Source organism: Salvelinus namaycush, chromosome 14 (genome assembly GCF_016432855.1).
Source record: "Salvelinus namaycush isolate Seneca chromosome 14, SaNama_1.0, whole genome shotgun sequence".
Lineage (NCBI taxonomy): Eukaryota > Metazoa > Chordata > Actinopteri > Salmoniformes > Salmonidae > Salvelinus > Salvelinus namaycush.
In genome coordinates this window covers 36,039,075-36,057,354 of record NC_052320.1, presented here as the reverse complement: position 1 = coordinate 36,057,354, position 18,280 = coordinate 36,039,075, and the positions used below count along the sequence as shown (strand labels likewise).

Genomic DNA, 18,280 nt, shown 5'->3' with positions numbered 1-18,280 from the left:
TAGTATTTGGTTGCATTGCCTTTGAATTGTTTAACTTGGGTCAAACGTGTCGGGTAGCCTTCCACAAGCTTCCCACAATAAATTGGGTGCATTTTGGCCCATTCCTCCTGACAGAGCTGGTGTAACTGAGTCAGGTTTGTAGGCCTCCTTGCTCGCACACACTTTTTCAGTTCTTCCCACAAATTTTCTATGGGATTGAGGTCAGGGCTATGTGATGGCCACTCCAATACCTTGACTTTGTTATCCTTAAGCCATTTTGCCACAAATTTGGAAGTATGCTTGGGGTCATTGGCCGCTTGGAAGACCTTTAACTTTAACTTCCTGACTGATGTCTTGAGATGTTGCTTCAATATATCCATATAGTTTTCCATCCTCATGAAGCCATCTATTTTGTGAAGTGCACCAGTCCCTCCTGCAGCAAAGCACCCCCACAACATGATGCTGCCACCCCTGTGCTTCACGTTTCGGATGGTGTTCTTTGTCTTGCAAGCATCCCCCTTTTCCTCCAAACATAACAATGGTCTTTATGGCCAAACAGTTCTATTTTTGTTTCATCAGACCAGAGGACATTTCTCCAAAAAGTACGATCTTTGTCCCCATGTGCAGTTGCAAACCGTAGTCTGGCTTTTTTATGGCGGTTTTGGAGCAGTGGCGTCTTCCTTGCTGAGCGGCCTTTCAGGTTATGTCGATATAGGACTCGTTTTACTGTGGATATAGATACTTTTGTACCTGTTTCCTCCAGCATCTTCACAAGGTACTTTACCGTTGTTCTGGGACTGATTTGCACTTTTCGCACCAAAGTACGTTCATCTCTAGGAGACAGAATGCGTCTCCTTCCTGAGCGGTATGACGGCTGCGTGGTCCCATGGTGTTCATACTTGCGTACTATTGTTTGTACAGATGAACATGGTACCTTCAGGTGTTTTGAAATTGCTCCCAAGGATGAACCAGACTTGTGGAGGTCTACAATTTTTTTTCTGAGGTCTTGGCTGATTTCTTTTGATTTTCCCATGATGTCAATTAAAGAGGCACTGAGTTTGAAGGTAGGCCTTGAAATACATCCACAGGTACACCTCCAATTGACTCAAATTACTCAAATTTTCTGGAATTTTCCAAGCTGTTTAAAGGCACAGTCAACTTAGTGTATGTAAACCTCTGACCCACTGGAATTGTGATACAGTGAATTATAAGTAAACAATCTGTCTGCAAACAGTTGTTGGAAAGATGACTTTTGTCATGCACAAAGTAGATGTTCTAACCAACTTGCCAAAACTATAGTTTGTTAACAAGAAATTTGTGGAGTGGTTGAAAAATGAGTTTTAATGACTCCGATTTAAGTGTTTGTAAACTTCCGACTTCAACTGTACGTGTAAGTCATTAACCCATACCCTATAACTGACCTAACATGCACCCTTTAACCCTACACTGTACAGGGTCTGTACGTTCCTGCAGGCCAGAGAAATATGAGCAGAGCAGAATGTTTGACTCGTTGTTGATTTGGTGTGATGTGATTTACAACGTGTTTTCACACTGGGACATGTGGCTTGCCTCCTGTCATTAAAGCTGTTTTCGCTCCTGGTTGTGTGCTTTTTTACGGCGTGACATGTGGATTCTCAGCTCCACCATGGTGGCGGAGACGGGGAAGAAAAAAGAAGAGGTAGGGAGCACGAGAGATAGAGAGGAGGAGAGATGGAGGAGAGAGAGAGGAGGAGAGAGAGAGGAGGGATAGAGGAGAGATAGAAAGGAGGAGAGATAGAAAGGAGGAGAGAGAGAAAGGAGGAGAGAGAGAGGAGGAGAGCTAGAGAGGAGCGAGAGAGGAGGGATAGAGTGGAGGAGAGATAGAGAAGAGATGGAGAGATAGAGAGGAGAAGAGAAGAGGATAGATGGAGGAGAGATGGAGAGGAGAGAGAGAGGAGGAGAGAGAGAGGAGAGAGAGGAGAGATAGAGGAGCGATAGAGAGGAGGAGATATAGAGGAGAGGAGAGAGAGAGATATAGAGGAGAGAGAGAGATATAGAGGAGAGAGAGAGATATAGAGGAGAGGAGAGATATAGAGGAGAGGAGAGATATAGAGGAGAGGAGAGATAGAGAGGAGGAGAGATAGAGGAGAGATAGAGAGGAGGAGAGCTAGAGAGGAGCGAGAGAGGAGGGATAGAGTGGAGGAGAGATAGAGAAGAGATGGAGAGATAGAGAGGAGAAGAGAAGAGGATAGATGGAGGAGAGATGGAGAGGAGAGAGAGAGGAGGAGAGAGAGAGGAGAGAGAGAGGAGAGATAGAGGAGCGATAGAGAGGAGGAGATATAGAGGAGAGGAGAGAGAGAGATATAGAGGAGAGAGAGAGATATAGAGGAGAGAGAGAGATATAGAGGAGAGGAGAGATATAGAGGAGAGAGAGAAAGGAGGAGAGAGAGAGGAGGAGAGCTAGAGAGGAGCGAGAGAGGAGGGATAGAGTGGAGGAGAGATAGAGAAGAGATGGAGAGATAGAGAGGAGAAGAGAAGAGGATAGATGGAGGAGAGATGGAGAGGAGAGAGAGAGGAGGAGAGAGAGAGGAGAGAGAGGAGAGATAGAGGAGCGATAGAGAGGAGGAGATATAGAGGAGAGGAGAGAGAGAGATATAGAGGAGAGAGAGAGATATAGAGGAGAGAGAGAGATATAGAGGAGAGGAGAGATATAGAGGAGAGGAGAGATATAGAGGAGAGGAGAGATAGAGAGGAGGAGAGATAGAGGAGAGATAGAGAGGAGGAGAGCTAGAGAGGAGCGAGAGAGGAGGGATAGAGTGGAGGAGAGATAGAGAAGAGATGGAGAGATAGAGAGGAGAAGAGAAGAGGATAGATGGAGGAGAGATGGAGAGGAGAGAGAGAGGAGGAGAGAGAGAGGAGAGAGAGAGGAGAGATAGAGGAGCGATAGAGAGGAGGAGATATAGAGGAGAGGAGAGAGAGAGATATAGAGGAGAGAGAGAGATATAGAGGAGAGAGAGAGATATAGAGGAGAGGAGAGATATAGAGGAGAGGAGAGATATAGAGGAGAGGAGAGATAGAGAGGAGGAGAGATAGAGGAGAGATAGAGAGGAGGAGAGCTAGAGAGGAGCGAGAGAGGAGGGATAGAGTGGAGGAGAGATAGAGAAGAGATGGAGAGATAGAGAGGAGAAGGGATAGAGAAGAGGATAGATGGAGGAGAGATAGAGAGGAGGAGAGAAAGAGGAGAGGAGAGAGAGAGAGGAGAGAGAGGAGAGATAGAGGAGCGATAGAGAGGAGGAGATATAGAGGAGAGGAGAGAGAGAGATATAGAGGAGAGAGAGAGATATAGAGGAGAGGAGAGATATAGAGGAGAGGAGAGATATAGAGGAGAGGAGAGATAGAGAGGAGGAGAGATAGAGGAGAGATAGAGAGGAGGAGAGATAGAAGAGAGATAGAGAAGAGATGGAGCGACAGAGAGGAGGAGGAAAGCTCCTTTAGAAACATTTCCCTGAGGGTGGCGGGCGGGTCTGTTCCTGCTCGAGGTCGCGACCCCAGACATACCTCCATCCTGCTGCCTCCCTTGACCCCTGACCTCTGACCTCTGTGTTTCAGATCTACTGGCCGGCCCCGGTGGACTGGAGGGAGGAGTGTAACTGGGCAGGAAAGGACATCAACGTGAGTAACAAACGCTGACACTATTACTACAATTGAAATACTTTCTTTTTAGCTTTTAAAATACTTTGTTTTCCCAAAGTCCTGCTTATGATGATATACTGAATCTCACAGAGAGAGACTGTACATATTTTCCTGTGACACTGAACTAAACCAGCTTCCCAACACTACTCTCCTTCAGTATCACCAGCCAGCTATAGCCGCAGTGTATCCAGACACATCTCACACGGATTTCCCAATCCTCCTTTTGTCTTTCACCCAGTGATATAGAGAGGAAGTGGTAGTCACCGCAGTGTGTGCTATGTTCCAGTGAACTACTGTAAAGGGTTGGTAGACTGGGCTGTTTGTGTAATCTGGCCCTGGGGCCTTAGCACTCCTTCCTCTGGGTGCAGGGCAGGGTAGGGCTCCACTGACCCACCCTACAAAGTCCTCAGGTCACTCAGACCACCCAAATGTACACTTTACACACTCATCTGTCTCCCTCACTTAAAGCTAATTGTGTATCAGTATGTGAGTGTGTATTTATGTATTCACATACAGTATATGCATGTTAGAATGTTTGCGTGGATGTGCTTGGTGGTATGTATGTGAAAGTGTGTGAGTGCGAGTGTGAGTGTGTGTGTGTGTAGCTCTGGAGTACAGAAACCCCTCATCAGTCTGATTACACAGCTGGAGGAGACAGACAACGAGCCCCATTCATAGTGAACCACTGGCTCTTGTTTCACCTGAAGAACAGTGTGTGTGTGTGTGTGTGTGTGTGTGTGTGTGTGTGTGTGTGTGTGTGTGTGTGTGTGTGTGTGTGTGTGTGTGTGTGTGTGTGTGTGTGTGTGTGTGTGTGTGTGTGTGTGTGTGTGTGTGTGTGTGTGTGTGTGCGTGCGTGTGTGTTTGATGAAAAGAGGTAATACATATAGGAAATGCAGCAAGTGAAGATATATGCTTTCGTTGTATTTCTCCTCCTTTTCCTAATATCATGTGGTGACTGTGGCCATGGCGTCAGTGTGTGTGTGTGTGTGTGTGTGTGTGTGTGTGTGTGTGTGTGTGTGTGTGTGTGTGTGTGTGTGTGTGTGTGTGTGTGTGTGTGTGTGTGTGTGTGGCTTAGGCAGTGTCAGAGTGAAAGCCATTATCCGGTCTCCTGGGTCTAGGCTCTGTCCTTGGTGTTTAAGTAAAGCCACAGTCTGACTACGCTGAGCATCACTGATAGGACGTGGGGGGGTCTGAATGCACTGTGACGGATGAAACACAGCTGTTTGTCCTCTCTCTTTCTCTTTAATTAATTCCACTAAAGATGGAGGTGAGGTTCTGATTCATTCTGAAAGGTCTTAGGCTTTATTTGACTTAGGAAAAAAAGGTGGCCTGTGGTATAGACGGTGTGTGTGTGTGTGTGTGTGTGTGTGTGTCTGTGTGTCTGTGTGTGTGTGTGTGTGTGTGTGTGTGTGTGTGTGTGTGTGTGTGTGTGTGTGTGTGTGTGTGTGTGTGTGTGACTCCATAAGCTCTCAGGGTGGTGTTGAGTTTAGCTGACTATGAGGTCCTTATGTCACATGAGAGATATACACACACACACACACACACACACACACACACACACACACACACACACACACACACACACACACACACACACACACACACACACACACACACACACACACACACACACACACACAGTGACCTCACTCTTGACCCTAATTATAGTGACGTGTGTGTCTCTGGAGGGCAGGGAAGACACAATTGTTACTGTGAATTTTGAAACAAGTTCTCTCTCTTTCTCTCCTTCCCTCTTTCTCTACATGTCCCTTTTTCCCCTCATGCTCTCCTGCGCTAGACCGTTCCCAGAGAAACAAAGACACTTATTTATTTTTATGGCCCAGACCAGGAGTCTCTTCGTCCTCTCTCTCTCTCTCTCCCTCTTTCATCGAGACAAAACAGGCTCCGTTTTCCACGGGATGATTCCTGACACAGCCCAATGCCGCCGAAACACCCACCAGCTCAGCTCATTAAGTGTCAAAGTAATATACAGCGCTCACTTCACACAGCCAGTAAACAGGTCACAACGGACGAGTTAGGTCTGTTTCAACGACTGCCGCCTTTCTGTCAGACTGCTTAGCCTGCAGTCCGAGCCAACAGGTTTGGTTTTGTTAACTTGAAATACTGTCTGGTAAAACATGGGATTCATTTGGCAATTGCTAAGAAGAATGGATGGTTCCTGGCTTCGGTGAGATTGTGGAACGGCAAAATAATTAGCCAGCCAAACTGCCAGAAGTAACCTAAATGTTTTGTGATTTTTATTATGTTTTGTGATTTGTGATTTTATTCGATTTTTTTTATTCAAACTATTTCCTTCCACTGTAAAGTGGTTCCACCTCCGTCAAAATGGGAGCAGCCTGCCACTGTGAACCGTGTCATTTTTAGCCATTCACTTTATTAAAGGAGTTTCCTGGATGATTTCTCGACCCTGGTTCTCACAGAGCTCCATTGTACTAAGTCCCTGACTGTCACTCTTACTGTAAAACATTATTGAATTCTCTCCTCCTGTCTCCACCACATTGTTTTCGTGTTCCCTCTATCCCCCTCCTCCCTCCTCCCTCCTCCCTCCTCCCTCCTCCCTATCCTCATATCCACTGTTGCCTTTCTGTCTGACATCAACTGTCCCGAACTGTCCCCTTCTTGGTTGTATTATATAGTGATCCTGGTCATCAGTGGACCATGGTTAGTTATGACTGAGTGGCATCCTGGCAGCGATATCAGCCCAGATGAAAGAGGAGAGGGAGAGGAAAGAAGAGAAGAAAAGAAAGAGGAGAGGAGAGGAGAGGAGAGGAGAGGAGAGGAGAGGAGAGGAGAGGAGAGGAGAGGAGAGGAGAGGAGAGGAGAGGAGAGGAGAGGAGAGGAGAGGAGAGGAGAGGAGAGGAGAGGAGAGGAGAGGAGAGGAACAAGGTAGAGGAATGAAGAGCAGACCTAAGAAGCCAGGAGTCTGATTCTGACACTGGGAACAGTGACACAATTTCCCCCTCCTCCACCTCTCTCAAAGCCACTTTACTCTTTCTACCTTTCTCTCTCCCTCTCTCTACCTCTCTCTCTCGCTCTCTCTCTCTCTCTCGCTCTCTCGCTCTCTCTCTCGCTCTTCTCCCTTTGACACATGGCCACACATCAAGGCTTCCCTCCATCTGCCCACCGGCCCTGTCGGCCTAACCTCGCTCTGCACTCCATGGTCTGTGTGTGTGTGTCACTGGGGTAGGAAGTGTGGGTAGGGTAGGGAGTGTGGGTAGGGTAGGGTGGTTTAATGTGGAAAGGGTGGCGGGGTGTGCAGCGCATTAAAAGATGGGGTGGAGAGGTACCCCCCTTCTTGGATAAAGAGGCCTGCTCCTGCTTTGTTTGTCAACAGCTTAAGTGGCCCATGGATGTGTCTGACCCCCCCCCCCCCCCAGGCTCTGTGGAAGCCCCTTGCTCCAGGCCAGTAGGGCTGTGTGTGTGTCTGGGCTAATGAGGCAGAACTCCAGTTAGCCGGCAGGGCAGGGCCAGGCTTGGCTGCAGCGTCACTGGGCACACAAAGGTGTTTGTCACCCACTAGGGCGAGGCAGCCAGCCAGGGATATAGACTGAATAAAGAGAACAGAGACATGTCTGGTTAACAGAAAATGACATGTTTGAACTGTGGTTTAACATCAAACACTCACAGACAGGCTTAAAGTTTAGTGACACGCACACGCAGACACACACACTTGTCGATGACACGTGGACTACTCAGTGTGTTATATTTAGTGAGGTGAAAACGCTCCTCAGATGTTTTTCCTCTCAGCATAAATCCCCTAGCTGAAGGTTACAGGCTTTATAAACCTTCCGATTGACCTAGAGGGACACTGACACTGGCTGATCACAGAGAACAGGACCGAATCAGACACAAAGTTCATGTATTTACAGACAAGGAGTGGATCCAGTTAATAGCAGGACTTGGGCAAACAGAGACACTGACAGAAAGAGCAGTCGACACACACGAGCGAGAGATCTCCACGGCGTAGTGTCAGATCTCTCTGTAAACCTCGTCTCCGATGTTCCCCGGGGGTCCAGAGGGATGAGGGGCGAAACCTGACCCTGGACAGACGGATGTGATGTGTGTGTGTGTGCGCGTTCTGTGTGTGTCTCTGTGTGTATGACCTGCTCTGAGAAACAGAGAGTGAAAAAGAAAGAGGGGAACATTGGGCTGGATGGCCCCGTGGATAATTACATTAGGGGAGTGGAGAACAGAACAGCTGGTGCCTCGCTGAGGGACAGAATGAAGGGGAGACGGTAGGAGGAGGGGGGTGGTTGTTAACCTCGATTGTTAACCTCTCTGAATGTCTCAATCAGAGGTAAAGGCCTTGGTCAGTCTGGTAGGGCTAAACGGGAGTGTATGGGGTAAGATGGGGTCATATTAAACCTCTTCTCCTTAGCTCTCCCTGTGTGTGGCTCAGTCACGACATGTAACTCAGGGCCCATTGTGCTGTGTGTTCCACCCTGCCTACCCTCTCTGCTCTGGGCCTGTGGAGCCAACTTCCTAGGAACCCTGCTATGCTCCAGCGAGGGCCATTTTGGGGCCGACAGGCCGGTGAGGGGTAGTCACTGTGAGGGCTAGTCACTGTGAGGGCTAGTCACTGTGAGGGCTAGTCACTGTGAGGGCTAGTCACTGTGAGGGCTAGTCACTGTGAGGGCTAGTCACCGTGAGGGGTAGTCACCGTGAGGGGTAAAGTGGATATGAGAAAGTGGATATGAGGATAGGGAGGAGGGAGGAGGGAGGAGGGAACACAAAAACAATATGGTGGAGACAGGAGGAGAGAACTCAATAATGTTTTACAGGCAGACAGTGTCTGATATGTGAAGAATGCACGTCATTAAATGCGTTGTGAGGGTGTGACGTTAAAGTTTAACGAGGGGATGCTGGTAACTGATGGGAGAAGGGACATTGTTAAACCGCTGTGTTCGGATGTGTTCGCATTGCAGACAGACTGTGTGAACTACGTGAAGATGGTCCACCACTACAACCGCACTCACCTGTACGCCTGTGGAACCGGAGCTTTCCATCCCACCTGCGCCTTCGTGGAGGTGGGACAGAAGATGGAGGTAAGAGACACACACATTCCCTGGCTCTCTTTATTTCATCCACCCAGTAGAGACCATGTATGAGCAGCTATCTGAGCGCTCGCTGTGTGTCTACGGCTGTACTCTGCCCTGTAACCCCATCTCTTCCTACAACACGGTTCCCCCCCTCCTTTCTCTCTCGCCTTCCAGGACCACGTGTTCAGGATCGACCCGTCCAAGATGGAGGATGGGAAAGGGAAGAGTCCATACGACCCTCGTCACCCTGCAGCCTCGGTGCTGATAGGTGAGCCCAGCCTCTCAGTCACTCTCTCCGACCGAGTCGGTGGAAGTTGCTGATAGAGGGTCAAATCCTTTTCATCCTCCTAACTGTTTAGAATGGGAAGTAGCCAGGTTAATCTGATCCTAGATCAGAGGTCCCTTTTTGGTGGTTCTAAATGGCACTGCAGTCACTTACACAGGTAGCATAGCAACTTCATGTTGTCCATAGCAACCTCATGTTGTCGTTCTCTCCTCCCGTCTCCAAGGTGACGAGCTGTATGCGGGCGTGGCCACTGACCTCATGGGTAGAGACTTCACCATCTTCCGCAGTCTGGGGGGACGACCGTCCATTCGCACCGAACAACACGACTCACGCTGGCTCAACGGTGAGTGTGTGTGTGTGTGTGTGTGTGTGTGTGTGTGTGTGTGTGTGTGTGTGTGTGTGTGTGTGTGTGTGTGTGTGTGTGTGTGTGTGTGTGTGTGTGTGTGTGTGTGTGTGTGTGTCGCACTACACACACACACTATCAGCATAAAAACATTCTGTAAATGTTGATCTGTTTGTCCAATTAGCATCATCGTTCTTCACACTGCCCTCCAATGCAGATCCTTTCTATTCCATGACGCCCCCCGACATTATTCCTGAAAGAGAAAGAGTGTGTGTGTGAACTGTATGTCAAAGTGTGTGTGTACCTATATAAGTTAGTGTCGCGGGTACCTTTCGGACAATTCCCATGAGAGCACATTTGTCAGCGTATCTCGACCCGTGTCTGATTGTGTCTGTATCATGCGGTACTATTTTCTATGAGACACACATATAATGCCTCATGTACAGTGCACTTGGAAAGTATTCAGACCCTTTGCTATGAGACTCGAAATTGAGTTCAGGTGCGTCCTGTTTCCATTGATCCTCCTTGAGATGTTTCTACAACTTGATTGGAGTCCACCTCTGGTAAATTCAATTGATTGGACATGATTTGGATAGGCACACACCTGTCTATATAAGGTCCCACAGTTGCCAGTGCATGTCAGAACAAAAACCAATCCATGAGGTCAAAGGAATTGTCCACGGAGCTCAGAGACAGCTCTGGAGTTCTAGAGTTCCTCTGTGGAGATGGGAAAACCTTCCAGAAGGACAGCCATCTCTGCAGCACTCCACCAATCAGGCGCTATAACCCTCGTCATGTCTTTCCCCTCCAGAGCCTAAGTTTGTGGGTTCGTTCTGGGTGCCGGAGAGTGAGAACCCAGACGATGATAAGATCTTCTTCTTCTTCCGGGAGACGGCGGTGGAGGCTCAGGGCCTGGGGAAGTCCACCTACTCCCGTATCGGACAGCTCTGCAGGGTGAGAACATTATACCGTGCCTGTATTACACTGTAGCTTAAAATTGTGGCATATTGTAACATAGCTAATACCATAGCCATACACTCGTAACCTTTTCCTTAGGCTCTGGCGTACACATACGCTATGCTGTGTCAATGGCACTTTATTTTTGTCCATAAAATCCTTTGACGTTTAAGTATGTACGGCAATGATATGTTATCACGGGAGCATTTACTTTAGAACTTTGGTCTATAATGTTGTTGCAGAATGATATGGGTGGCCAGCGTAGTCTGGTCAACAAGTGGACCACGTTCTTGAAGACTCGTCTCATCTGTTCTGTGCCGGGCAGTGACGGCAGTGACACGTACTTTGACGAGCTCCGTAAGTAGCCGCTACACTCCGAGTGCATTATCTGATCCTAGCTGTCGCTCCAGGCCCTACCGGAGCACGGGATTCAATGAAGATTCATCTGAGCTAAATGGACAGAGCCGGAGGTTATGTTTGTGTTTCTTCGACCTTTGACCTCTACCCTCTGACCGGTGTTCCTCCCACAGGGGATGTGTTCCTGCTGCAGACCAAGGACAGGAAGAACCCTCTGGTCTACACCGTCTTCTCTACCTCCAGGTCAGAGTTCAAACCAGGGGATGGATTGAGTTATTGTGTGCTCTTGTGCTTGTGTGTGCATATGAGTGCAAGTCTGTTTGTGTGTTTTCCGTTCCTGACTATGATTGTGTATTTATTAGTAGGCTATGTCTCTAACTGTGCGTTCCCTGCCACCCAGCAGCAGTGTATTCAAGGGATCAGCTGTGTGTATCTACACCATGAATGACATCCGCAGGGCCTTCTTGGGGCCCTTCGCCCACAAAGAGGGTCCAAACTACCAGTGGGTCCCCTTCCAGGGCAAAGTCCCCTACCCACGCCCTGGCATGGTACTTAGCCTACATCAGTTCTGTAGGAATTTACTGAATAGGACATTTTAACGTCAGTAGTTTAGCTCATTAGCTATACTAACAATCACCATTGTGATAGCTCTGTTTGGCCGATGTTAAACCCTGGGCTGAGCCCATGTGACCCATCTTAACTCATAATAATCTTATAATAACCTCATAACAACCTCTCTGTACCGTTACTCTGTGTGACCCATTAGTGCCCAAGCAAGACATTCGGCAGCTTCGAGTCCACCAAGGGTTTCCCTGACGACGTGATCCAGTTTGCCCGTCACCACCCTCTCATGTTTAACCCCGTGTACCCCCTGAACCGCCGGCCCATCTTCCTGAGGACCAACGTAGACTACAGCTTCACCCAGATCGCTGTGGACCGGGTGGGCGCCGCAGACGGGCATTATGATGTCATGTTCATTGGCACAGGTAACCACCTCACTCTTACAGGTAGCCGTTAAGATTCATGCTTAGCCTGGTCCCAGATCTGCTTGTGTTCTTGACAACTCCACTACTGTCATTGTCGAGCCAAACAGCAGAAACAGACTGGCACCCAGGGTCATTTATGCCATCCACGTGGTACTCTTGACCCTTGGATTCTATGTGTTCTACTAAATGGAATGTATATTACTGAGCAGAGTGCATATTGAATATGGATGGATTGTGGGATCCAGTCTGAAACTCTGTGTGGGGGTGTCGCAGACAAAGGGACGGTGCTGAAGGTGATCTCTGTACCTAAAGAGAGCTGGAACAACATGGAGGACCTGCTACTGGAGGAGCTAGAGGTGTTCAAGGTGAGGGGGCCCCATCCACCGTTCTGCTGGTGTCAGAGGAGGCTGGTGGGAGGAGCAAGAGGAGGACTCATTGTGGCTGGAATGGAAAAAACTGAGCGCAGTCAAACGTGGTTTCCACGTGTTTGATATTGTTCCACTTATTCTACTCCAGCCATGACAAGGAGCCTGTCCTCCAATAACCCCTCCCACCAGCCTCCTCTGGCTTGTATGTGTATATTTAATGTTATGCAAGTAAGTCTATGTTTACGTTTCTATTTAAGAGTGTGGATACTTAACCGTTTATTCTGCTCTACAGGATGCCTCATCCGTCATCAACATGCAGATATCCTCAAAACGGGTAAGAGTCTCTTAAACCCTAACGTATCATCGTAGGGGCAACGACTAGAAGCTAAAAGAGAGCACGAGAGGAAAGCTAAGATACAATCTGAAAGATTGGCACCAGTGAATTATTAGCTCTCTAATACTGTAATTACAAGATGTTTAATATCAAGTCATTTGACTGCGGGCCACTAACATTTCTCCGCTCTCTCTGTCCACAGCAACAGCTGTATGTGGGCTCAGACACGGGTCTGGCCCAGGTTCCTCTGCATCGCTGCAGTATCTATGGGAAGGCCTGTGCTGAGTGCTGCCTGGCCAGAGACCCCTACTGCGCCTGGGACGGCACCTCCTGCACCCGCTACCTAGCCAACACCAAACGGTAAACAAATATACAAAGCCTAACATACAACCCAGCATGCTACCTACCCAACACCAAACAGTGAACATGCTATTTGCCCAACTGTTGAACCATAACCAACTTCCTCCACTACCTTTAAAACTGTAATCACCAAACCTGATCCACTCTAACCAGCCAAATCTAAACACCACAAACCCTACTCATACAAACCTTACTCATACAAACCCTACTCATACAAACCCCAGCTGACTACACTCTTAGAAAAAAAGGGTTCCTAAAGGGTTTTTTCAGCTGTCCCCATAGGAGAAACCTTTTTGGTTCCTGGTAGAACCCTAGTCATTATAATCCCAAGCGATCAGACAGACATATCTGTCCTTGTTCTCCAGGCGGTTCCGTCGTCAGGACGTGAGGAATGGAGACCCCAACACCCTGTGTTCAGGAGGTAAGACTCTTTCACTCTGCACTCAGTCTGAACTCAGACTCATAAACTGAGCTCTGAACTCAGACTCGTAAATCATGCTGATATCAATGGGAGACTAGACAAACGTTTTAGTCACGCACTCGGACTGTGCCAAGGAGCTAACTCTCTCTCCCATGCTCCCACCCAGAGAGGGCAGGGTGATTAGTATGATTATGTGCCATAATCTCTCTTTGGGCCGTATTAGACGAGTTACACAAACGGCATGACATGACGATTCCACACAATTATGTCATATCGTGCTCGGTGAGGGTGTTGCGCAAGACAGGGAAAGGTCAGTGGGGTTATCTCCGAGTTTGGCTGTGACAAGGGACAAATGGCACACAATCACGTGGTGATTTACTTACACTTTTTTTACTACTTGGAATAATATGTTGGCCAACTCAAGACTGTAAAATAAATATACAATTGTAATCTCACATTAGCTCACGTTATCTGATGGTGTGTATCGCCCACTGTAGACCACCACAAGCACCGGGTGGCAGAGAGGAGGCTGTTCGGGGTGGAAGGGAGCAGCACCTTCCTGGAGTGTATCCCCAAATCCCTGCAGGCCAGAGTGACCTGGACCTTCCAGAAACAACCCCACAACGCCAAGGAAGAGGTAAAAGGCAAACTGACAGTTGAGAGACATACAGTTGAGAGGTCATTCATAGTAACTCTTTCATCTCACTAATATTTTCAACAGTATTCAAGGGATTTCTGGTTCACATTGACTGTTTCAAGCTCTAATACTCAGCGGTGTGTGTTTCTGTCTGTGTGTGATGTCATCCAGCTGCGTCTGGATGACCGTGTGCTGCAGACAGAGCGGGGGCTGTTGGTGAGGAGGGTACTGAAGCGGGACGTGGGCCTCTACCAGTGCCACGCCATGGAGCACGGCTTCACCCAGACCCTACTGGGCATCACCCTGGAGGTAGTACCCTCCTCCTCCTCTTCCTCCCCGCCCGCCGACCCTCTCCTTCGATTGGACCCCCGCAGCGGAGGCGGCGGCCCACCTTCCACCAATCAGAAGCTGTGGTACCGGGACTTCATGCAGCTGGTGGACCACCCGAACCTCAGCTCCGTGGATCAGATCTGTGAGCAGGTGTGGGCGCGCAAGAGCGCCCAATTCGACAAGAGCTTCCCATCTTCTCCCGACAAACAGGCTCCGCCCATTGGTCCCGTGGTCCAGCCCCCTAACAAGAAGTGGAAGCATCTGCAGGACATCCGCAAGGGGAGGAACCGCCGAACCCACGACGGGAAACACTCCCCACGAGCACCACGCAGCGCAGGGGAGTGACAGCAGAGAGAGAGGAGAGAAAGAAGGAGAGAGACTGAGGGTGGCGAGAGAGGGAAGAGAGGGAAGAGAAGGAAGAGGAAAAGAGAGAGACAGAGACTGATAGAGACCAAGGACTTCTGGAGGGTGTCAACACATACACAGCACCTCCTTCTTTGTGAATTTTTATCTTCCGACACCCCACTAGCTACTGCCCCATGATGCTTCACTCTGCCCTGACCCCTGACCCCCGATTAGCTTGTATCGCCCCTTATTATTCCCCCTATCTTAATTCTATCTGTCCCAGCTCTCAATCCCTTTGGATATACTCTCCTGGAGAACCTCTGATGGAGACCTCACCTCTACAGAATAGACTGAAAGGGTCCCCAAGTTAAAAGAAGGCTCAGTGTGTGTCACTCAATCTCTCAACTGGAATACAACTGACTCGTAAGCGGAACATCAGAATGGAAAAAGACACACATACACACCACAGGAGGTTGGTGGCACCTTAATTAGGGAGGACGGGCTCGTGGTAATGGCTGGAGTGGAATCAGTGGAATGGTATCAAACACATGGTTTCCATGGTTTCCAGGTGTTTGATGCCCCTCCGTTTGCTCCGTTTCTGTCCATTATTATGAGCCGTCCTCCCCTCAGCAGCCTCCTGTGACACACACGTTTACAACCCAAGATGACAATAACTTTGATAACAGGGATTACAAATTGTGAGATGGACAAAAACAATGGGCTCCACATACCTCCAAACGCACATTGATCAACTTAGGTATAATCACATTTCACGTGTTTTGCAAAGAGAGCATAACGTAGATGTGTGCTTTGTGGCAGATGCAGGCTTTGATATACTTTTTTTGGTCCAAACCACTACAGATAGGAGAAAGCACTACTGTCATTCCAGGGTATAGAGAGAGTTCTTACAATGAGGTGAGATTCTGAAGCAGAGAGAGAGAGTTTACAGGATCAATACAATGGTTCCATTGTGATTCTATTTTACAAAATGGCTGACAAGGTAGAGGAAGTGGGCGATATTCTACCTGTATGTTTATGGGGTGACAAGACAAATGTTTTGTGTTTTATTTAGTCATTTATTTAAATGATCTGTGTGTATTTTCTGACTCTAATGACTTGTGTTGTGTGCTGACACATTTACATGGGGGGAGTTGAGATGGTTCAAGTGACAGACTGCACAACATCAATGTGGACGTGGCAAAACAATAGTGGGCTTTGAATACGACATCCCAACTTTGGGCTAAAAGCATGATATTTATATGTGAAAAGAAAACATCTCGATTTTTATTCCAAATGGTACATACCTTGTTCTTTTAGGCTACACTGTTTGCCTGGGTAAATGATCAGTAGCTGTGTGTGTGCGTGCGTGCGTGTGTGCGTAAATAAACGTCCCTCCCTCCGTGCTGTATCTGTAGGCCCATCTCTGAGTGTTAATTTTACAGTATATCTTTGATGCCTTCAGTTCAGCAAAACACATTTGTCCTCGGTGAAATGGTGTGAGTAGATCGCCACCTAGTTTCCTTTCCGTGTATAGGCCTGGTCCGTTGACTCTCTATGGTACGATTCAATGCACGTCATACATAGTCTGTTGTTGACAAGTTGGCTTTTTAGAATAAAACGTGCTTTAAATGTTTCTCCTTTTACCGGCGAAGTCTATGAGAGCATACAGATGTGTGAAATCCGGTCTTTTATTTATAGCTGCTTTATAAAGGTGTAATTATTAACTATTGAACGACTGAGGCCAATAAGTTAAGTGGGCTGTAGTTTTGTGCTCTCCAATTGCATGACCAAGGTTAGGGGCTAGACGGTGTACAATGGAGACTTTGGCTGCCTATCTGAATGGCACTCTATTCCCTAGCGCACCGCTTTTGACTAGGGCCCATTGGGTTCTATAGGGAATAGAGTGCCATTTGGGAGACACCCTTTGAGAAGTGAGAGGGACTTGTGTTCAACAATGTTCAATATGGTTATCCTATGTATCATGTGCACAAATAAGCTAATATGTTATGGTGGATATTTTTTTTCTTTTCATGTAGAGACTTGGGGCTCTATTCAATCTGTATCGATGAAGCGTTACAGATTGCGTGACAGAAACTTAAAGGTGATTTCCAATTGAGATGACAAACGCAGTGTTTACTGTGAACGCAGTCTCTGCTAATGCGGGGACATTGCTTTTAAATTGAAATCAAGCTGTAACGCTAAACTACAGCGTTACCGATTGATTAGAGCCCTGACAGTTGTACCATACACGTTCTGCAAAAACTATCAGTCAAAAAACATTTGGTAAATGTTGATCCGGTTGTCCAATGAGCATCATTGTTCTTCACGCTGCCCCCCAACCACTGATCCTTTCTATTCCATGCTATGTTACGCACCCCAACTGTGTGTGTGTGTGTGTGTGTGTGTGTGTGTGTGTGTGTGTGTGTGTGTGTGTGTGTGTGTGTGTGTGTGTGTGTGTGTGTGTGTGTGTGTGTGTGTGTGTGTGTGTGTGTGCGTGTGTTTGGAGGAAAGGAGAGCTCTTTACATATTGGCTAAGGAGGAGAGGTAGTCTGTAGAAACAGTTCAAAGTTCAGAGGCCAAAGTTGACATGGTGCACTGTATTACTTCCAGAGTTCTTTGTGGATTGTTGTGGCGGATTGTTTTTGATTAACACAATAAAGTGCCCAGTTACTTTACGTCTGAGTAGTTTATTGTCAAAATGACATGGCTTAACATCTACTGTTTTATACACTACTGAGTATTACACAACTATGGCTGCATTCACACAGGCAACCCAATTCTTATATTTTTTTTCACTTATTGTTTTTTTGTGGAATCAGATCTGCGCTGAAAAGTAAATATCAGAATTGGGCTGCCTGTGTAAACGCAGTCTATGGTATTCAGGCTTGCTGCCTGATGTTAATGGTCAACAAGGATGACATTCCTATTTCGTACACAGGGTGGCGTCACTGTATTTACAGAGAGTTGGGGAATGTACCCTGGAAATATAGTTTATCAAGCTACCAGGCCCGTTCCAGAGGATCACATTTGACAAGTCACCGCCTTTTTCAGTGTGTTGCATTATGGGGATAAAAATTGTCCGACTGCATGAACTTTACAAAAATCATGTGATCAAAAATCATGAAGTTGACTGCAGTCGACTGCAGGTTTCTGCAGTTTCTCTCCACCAACTTCATTCTGCAGCCATAGCTTCATAGCTTCTTCTTCTTCTTTTTGACTCACGGGGACGTGACCAAATACATGACTGAAACCGGAATCAACTTTGCCGCGATTCATGTATACAGTGGATATATACAAATTAATGTTATGTTTGAGACTCTCTCTTACTAATTGAGTGTACAATGTACACACATAAGATTTCAGTTTGTGATTGTGTGATATAGGGGTTGGGGACATGTTTTTTTCGACATTATGATTTAAAAATATATATAAACAACGGCAGTGCCTGTTGGAAAACCACATCAGTGTCCAAGTTTCGGCTGTCACAGATGCACGTTCCCCGACTTCACTCCTCGACTTTCGTCCGCAGGCGGTTGCTTTGGCCTTACCACTCAGACACACCCAGTGACTTCACACTTGGAAGAAGTTAAACTACACTAAATCTACAAGAATAAATAGTTTACTGAAGTTGCCGAAAAAGGAAAGGAAATTCTTGCCTACTTCACCCATATTTAGCTACACTGCTACATGGCAAAACAAGTAATTAACCACTGAAAATACTACCTAGGTTTGAATTTAGTTCAACTACCACTGAGCTACTGCAAAATGTAGTTAAATGACTAGTTGAACTAGTAGGTCACTACTCCCCAACACTGTTCACAGAAGAGAGGTTGACTGTTGACTGT

At 47.4% G+C, this 18,280-nt stretch overlaps 1 protein-coding gene across 1 annotated transcript in view; it reads left to right on the top strand.

Moving 5' to 3' along the window:
• The window catches only part of LOC120059457 (semaphorin-3B-like), a 66,738-nt gene extending 49,628 nt beyond the window's left edge, over positions 1-17,110 (top strand). The window contains exons 4-18 of the mRNA XM_039008514.1: positions 3,568-3,630; positions 8,598-8,717; positions 8,886-8,979; positions 9,221-9,340; positions 10,152-10,294; positions 10,540-10,654; positions 10,828-10,897; positions 11,058-11,202; positions 11,421-11,640; positions 11,914-12,005; positions 12,301-12,342; positions 12,545-12,702; positions 13,068-13,123; positions 13,621-13,760; positions 13,932-17,110. Of these exons, the coding sequence (XP_038864442.1) occupies positions 3,568-3,630; positions 8,598-8,717; positions 8,886-8,979; positions 9,221-9,340; positions 10,152-10,294; positions 10,540-10,654; positions 10,828-10,897; positions 11,058-11,202; positions 11,421-11,640; positions 11,914-12,005; positions 12,301-12,342; positions 12,545-12,702; positions 13,068-13,123; positions 13,621-13,760; positions 13,932-14,435 (2,082 nt within the window). The 3' untranslated portion in view covers positions 14,436-17,110. The remainder of the gene's footprint in view (positions 1-3,567; positions 3,631-8,597; positions 8,718-8,885; positions 8,980-9,220; positions 9,341-10,151; positions 10,295-10,539; positions 10,655-10,827; positions 10,898-11,057; positions 11,203-11,420; positions 11,641-11,913; positions 12,006-12,300; positions 12,343-12,544; positions 12,703-13,067; positions 13,124-13,620; positions 13,761-13,931) is intronic.
• The last annotated feature ends 1,170 nt before the right edge of the window (positions 17,111-18,280 follow it).